This window comes from Sinocyclocheilus rhinocerous, unplaced genomic scaffold, assembly GCF_001515625.1.
Source record: "Sinocyclocheilus rhinocerous isolate Xijiao unplaced genomic scaffold, SAMN03320098_v1.1 scaffold877, whole genome shotgun sequence".
NCBI lineage: Eukaryota > Metazoa > Chordata > Actinopteri > Cypriniformes > Cyprinidae > Sinocyclocheilus > Sinocyclocheilus rhinocerous.
The window spans coordinates 153,881-159,918 of NW_015662177.1; the positions used below are offsets into that span (position 1 = coordinate 153,881).

The window sequence follows — 6,038 nt, forward strand, 5'->3', positions numbered from 1 at the left end:
TTTTTCTTTTGTTCTTTGATTAACAGACATCACAGCAGCTGGGTTATTCAGTTATTTTAGCTGCTTTAAGAGCTACTGCTGCTGGACATGACGCGGATCTGACACACATCATATTTTCTCACAACTCTTTACCTTTTCTGACCCACTTCAGCTCTTAAAGTCTCTGATGAGCTGACAAGTTGAATCGGGTGTGTTAGATGAGGGAGACTCAGTGCTGGGCATCTCCAGGACAGTTTTGAAAACCACTGCATTTCAGAGACATGTTCTTAAATCTGACTCATATATAACAAATACTTACATGCATGCACAGTTTTGAGGCAGCTTTAATCGCCTTTTTGGTAACTTCATGACTTAGGCTAACTGACGACATAATTATGACATTGCATGCTCGTCGTTTCTTTTGCACTTTAATATGAAATAATTTACAGCACGCCGCTGCATTTGTGCGTGTAATTGAAGAGCACTACGAGCACAGTATAACGGCTGACAGGACAGGAAAAATAGTTTTTTACTGACATATATGGCCTGACAGCATCTCATCTGACTGCAGTTCACTGTTGTTCTACTGAAGCTCCCTCATCACATGTAACTTTTCTGCGCTCGTTTGACTAGTGCATGACGCTGATGTGAAGTTAGAGTGCGCGTCTAAATAAATGCAATTCTTGTCAAAAAAAAAAAGAGACAGAAGCAGCAGTTGTGAGTGGGGTGGCCAACCCTAGCAATTTATTTATTTAGTCATTTATTAGATGCTTTTATCCAAAGCGACTTACAAATGAGGACAACAGAAGCAATGAATTGTAGTATTAAAACGACTAAAAACAGATCCAAAACTAAAAGCTAAAACTTTATAAATACTACCTATACACATTTTAAAAATAAAGAGATTAAATAAAAATGACAAATGCATACAACAAAATTTCAAAACTTAACATTTAAATGAAAAACAAAAAATAAAGCTAAAAACAATTCAAAAGACATAATGTAACTAAAATTAAAATAAATAACAAATACAAATAATACAAATCAAATGACAGTAGTTTATCAGTAATCCTAAAAAATAACACTGCCAAACACACATGCTAAAAAACAACAACTTACACATAGTAAGAAATGGTTATAAAAACTGAAACAGAAGCCAAACAAGTAATAGGAAAGAGGAGAAATAAAAAGCGATACTTATCCTTTAATAAGTATATTAATATTTACCTTAATATTTAATGCGTTAAACTGAAAAAATTAATTGCATGCATTAATGTGCTAATTTTGACAGCACTAATATTAATATTTTTATTTATTTATTATTATTTTAACTATGTATTCTAGTAGGAAAGTTGTCATTGTTCTGTATTTGGCATTGTTCCTTTGGATATTATAATAAAATGTAATAAAAGTAGAGCTGAAAATAGTGTGCTCTCTCAGTCCTCTCGTTCTCATGTCCTCCAGGTCTGCCAGCAGATACTCTGCAGGGCCACAGGGATCGCTTCCAGGAGCAGTTTAAGAAGTGAGTCTGTCAGTCACTATCCAGTCAGAACTACTGCCATGAGTCACGCAGACTGACACTATTTTATTCTTTTGTATTTCTCACTCTCTCAATCTTTTCTTTTCGCTCCGTTTCTCTCTCTTTCCAGGCTGAAGAGTCTGTTCTATCGCTCCAGTAACCTGCAGTATTTCAAGAGACTGATTCAGATCCCACAGCTTCCTGAGGTGAGACTCCTGCATACCAAACCATTCCTGCTTGACCTGAGTCCAAAAATGCGGCTAGTGGAAAGAAATTATGTAACTCATTTACATATCTGCCTGCTTAGTTTTCTAGCATCAGGTTTTTCAACTGGACTCCAAGAAAATACTGTAGGCTGCCCTATAAAACAACATTTTTCTTCCATTTTCATGACATTTCTTATATTTTGAATTAACATTAAAGGCACAGCGAGCTATTTTTTTTCATTTGTTTGACCATCATGTTAACAACATTGTGACATCAGCTCAACCAATGCGTGAGACTAGGGCGGGGCTATCTGTTTTCCTGACCAATAGCATACAAGGGAAATATTTTTGGAAACCTGTTTGAAAACACATTCCAGTAGTTTCCTTTCTTCACATCTCTCTTCATTTCTCTTCAGAATCCGCCAAACTTCCTGCGGGCGTCAGCCCTCTCCGAGCACATCAGTCCAGTGGTGGTGATTCCGGTGGAGTCTTCGTCCCCTGAGAGTGAACATGTAGTAGAGACAGAAGACCTGGTGGACACGGACATCCCACCTTTACCGGTACCACACAAAATCTCACTATCCAAATTTGTCTGTATACTTTCCTTTTATCTTGAGTTTCTAAAGACAGGGATTTTTTTTTTTCTCCATTAGAGTACTGTAGACCGAAAATTCGACGACCTCTTCGGCACCTCGGCCGCTACAGACCCATTCAACTTCAACAGTCAGAACGGCATGCGCAAAGATGAGAAGTAAGACTTGGAGATACTGTTGGAGAATATAATTAATAAGTTATAGGAACCTCTTTGAGTTTATTAGAACATATTATAACACAAGACTCATGAATATGTATCTCTCATCTCAGAGACCGTTTGATTGAGCAGCTCACAGCGGAGCTACAGGCCTTGAAAGAGGAGCTGGAGTCCTTCAGATTGGAGGTAAAGAGTGGGAGATGAGAGGTCAAATTTGATAAGCTAACGCTTAAAAGTTTGGAGTCAGAAATGTGTTTTTTTTTTTTTTAAGAAACTCATATTTTTATTCAGTAAGGATGCGTTAAATTGATCAAAAGTAATTGCAAATGCATTTGTAATGTTACAAAGAAGTTCTATTTCAAATAAATGCTGTTCTTTTAAAAAATGTTTTAAGAAAGAATCATGGTTTACACAAAAATATGAAGCAGCACAACTGTTTTCAACATTGATAATAATAAGAAATGTTTCTTGAGCATCAAATCAGCAGATTAGAATGATCTCTGAAGGATCATGTGACACTGAAGTAATGATGCTGAAAATTCAGCTTTGCCATCAAAGGAATAAATTACATTTAAAAAGAAAACAATTCTTTTAAATTGTAATAATATTTCATAATATTACTGTTTCTACTGTATTTTTGATAAGAGACTTCTTTTAAAATATTTTACTGCCCCCAACCTTTTGAAGGGTCATGTAGAGTGGAAGAGAAGTAAAAATGAAAGCTATATGCCACTAATCGTTCTTTTGGTCTTTCTCAGAGTGGCCGTCTTTGTCAAGCTCTACGGGGGCGTGTAAACGAGCTGGAGGCGGAGCTTGCGGAGCAGACTCACCTGAAGCAGCAGGCGTTGGGTGAGAGCGAGTTCCTGAGGGTGGAGCTAGACGACCTGCGCAGGGTCAAAGAAGACACCGAGAAAGAGCAGCGCAGCCTGAGCGAAATCGAGAGTAAGAGTTTTTTGTTGGAGCAATTTACAATATTTTCAGAGTACAAATCTACTTTTTTATTTCAATTATTATATTAAATTTTCACGACCCTGTTAATATTTAGAGAACTTGGACTGACAGCTGTAAATGAGGGCTTCAAGACAAACCATTGTCAAGACCAACCTGTTCCTCTTTCGCGCAAAAAAAAAAAACAGCCATTTCTTCCTTTATGGTTAATTTACACTCAGTGGTTCACCCCAAACTGTTGCTTTTTTTGGAACATCAGTTATTCGTTCATAAGTCAGCATACATTATGGTTTAAATACAATGTTATAGCCAGGATATTAAAGGGATAGTTCACCTAAAAATAATAACTCTGTCATAATTTACTTACCCTCAAGTTTTTCTTTTATCTGTGTAACACAAAAGAAGATATTTTAAAGAATGTTGGTAATCAAACAGTTACATGTAGCCATTGACTTCCATAGTATTATTTTTCTATACTGTGGAAGTCAATGGCTACCATCAACTGTTTGGTTACCAACATTCAAAATAACAGAAGACTCATGCAGGTTTGGAACAGCTTGGAAAATAATGACAGAATTTTCTTTTTTGGGTGAACTATCCCTTTAAAGGGCTGTGCAGAATCAGTACAGATGCAGGACAGTTATGGATATTCATTAGACAGTCTGTTTACTCTCTGGAGCTGAGGAACACAGTCAGAAGGGACTCCAATTCACTGCAGCCTCCAATAGTGCACAGTCCAATTCACCAACATGCAGGCCTGTGCTGAGGCTCTCAGTGGTGCTAACTGTTCTGTGTCGCAGAGAGCATGGTCTGAGGCATATCAAGGCTTGGGTTTTTGATACTTAATGTAGATATTTTGGTTGTGTGTTTTGTGTTTTTTTTGTAGGAAAAGCACAAGCTAATGAGCAACGCTACACCAAGTTAAAGGAGAAATACACAGAGCTGGTCCAGAGCCACGCTGACCTGCTGAGGAAGGTGAATTGATGTCCTTGCACCTACATTTAGTTCACACACTGCCTGTATATGAATATGTGTGTATTTTTATAGGGCAAATGATCACATTAATACATGCAATTAAAGCATTAACAAGTGTTTAATGCAATTATATATATATATATATATATATATATACATATACAGTATCTCACATCAATAAGATTTTGAAACAAGTCTCTCATGCTCACAAATGCTGCATTTATTTGATCATAAATACAGAAATATTATATTTTGAAATATTATAATTTGAAATAACTGTTTTCTATTTTTTAATCTGTTCGATGTAATTTATTCATGTGATGCAAATCTGAATTTTCAGCATCATTACTCCAGTCTTCAATGTCACATTATCCTTTAGAAAGCATTCTAATATGCTGATTTGCTGCTTAATAATATTTCTTATTATTATCAATGGTGAAAACAGTTGTGCTGCTTAATATTTTTGTGTAAATATAGTTAATTATTTAGGTAATAGTTATTTTTTTTCCCTGTTCTGTTAATTCTTTAATAGAAAGTTCAAAAGAACAGCATTTATTTAAAATAAATGTCTTTACTGTCACTTTTCATTAATTTAATGCATCCTTGCCAAATAAATATATAATGGAAATGTGAAATAAATGAATATATATATATATTAGGGCTGTCAATCGATTAAAATTTTTAATCTAATTAATCACACCCTTTTTCTCTTTTAATCGCGATTAATCGCACACTTCATGAAATTAAGCATAGACCATTTATCTTGTTTCAAATGTTTATTTTGTCATCATTTGCTATATCCAGCGAAGTAAACCAAAAGATTGAAGGGTGATTCTCAAAAATCTGTATTTTCTGCAAGCTTTTTTTCAAGATAAATTTAGATGTCTTTCCAAAAACGGACACTTGGAAACTCCAAAAGGACACCAAAGAACTAAATTATATAACAGGGTGTCCGCGGGGTCTTAAAAAGTATTCAAAGTTGATAAATCAATTTATTGAAAATTAAGGCCCTTGAAAAGTATTAAAAAGTATTAAATGCTATTTTCCAAGGTATTACATTTTGTATAATCTTTTCATTTGTATTTGTCCGAATAGTGGGGTTCTGTGTAGTTTACTTATTATGGAATCCAGCAAGATTTGACGTCATCTGTTATGGCGCTCACTGACAGACTGCACCGCTGCTGCGTGATAGCGCAAGATAGAGCCCTGTGCGGGGCTTGTTACTTGATCCTGCTCTCGCTGAATTTCTGACAATTACCGCCCACTCCCATCCAATCCCGCAAATATTCTAATATTGTTTATAATTTTCGCGCATCATGGAGCCGCTATTAATATGTGGGGTATTTAAATCGCTTTTGAATGAGCGCTCGCAGTCGCAGTTCACTTTCGCGATCGCGTGCACACTTTGTAAAGGGAGCACATCTTACGATATAAGATATTTGTCAATGAGCTCAGGATCTGTTGAGGAGCAATGATCGTTTGATTTGTGATCGGAGAAATGTCAAACAACAAGTGCTACACTACACTGCCCAAAAAACTCGTGTTTGATTTCACAACGAAAAAGCGCCACACACCGCGGCCTTGAGTGAGCGGAGGCCTGAGGCCCAGAGTGAGCCGCGGCCTAGAGTATGCGGAGGCCGGCTTGAGTGAGCGGAGGCCG

General features: G+C 36.4%; 1 protein-coding gene across 1 annotated transcript in view; it reads left to right on the forward strand.

Annotated features, from left to right (window-relative positions):
* Positions 1 to 1,312: 1,312 nt before the first annotated feature.
* The window catches only part of LOC107727900 (huntingtin-interacting protein 1-like), a 19,971-nt gene continuing 15,245 nt past the window's right edge, over positions 1,313 to 6,038 (forward strand). Inside the window, exons 1-8 of the mRNA XM_016537936.1 lie at positions 1,313 to 1,322; positions 1,420 to 1,501; positions 1,629 to 1,704; positions 2,121 to 2,264; positions 2,358 to 2,455; positions 2,569 to 2,641; positions 3,214 to 3,397; positions 4,290 to 4,378. Of these exons, the coding sequence (XP_016393422.1) occupies positions 1,313 to 1,322; positions 1,420 to 1,501; positions 1,629 to 1,704; positions 2,121 to 2,264; positions 2,358 to 2,455; positions 2,569 to 2,641; positions 3,214 to 3,397; positions 4,290 to 4,378 (756 nt within the window). The remainder of the gene's footprint in view (positions 1,323 to 1,419; positions 1,502 to 1,628; positions 1,705 to 2,120; positions 2,265 to 2,357; positions 2,456 to 2,568; positions 2,642 to 3,213; positions 3,398 to 4,289; positions 4,379 to 6,038) is intronic.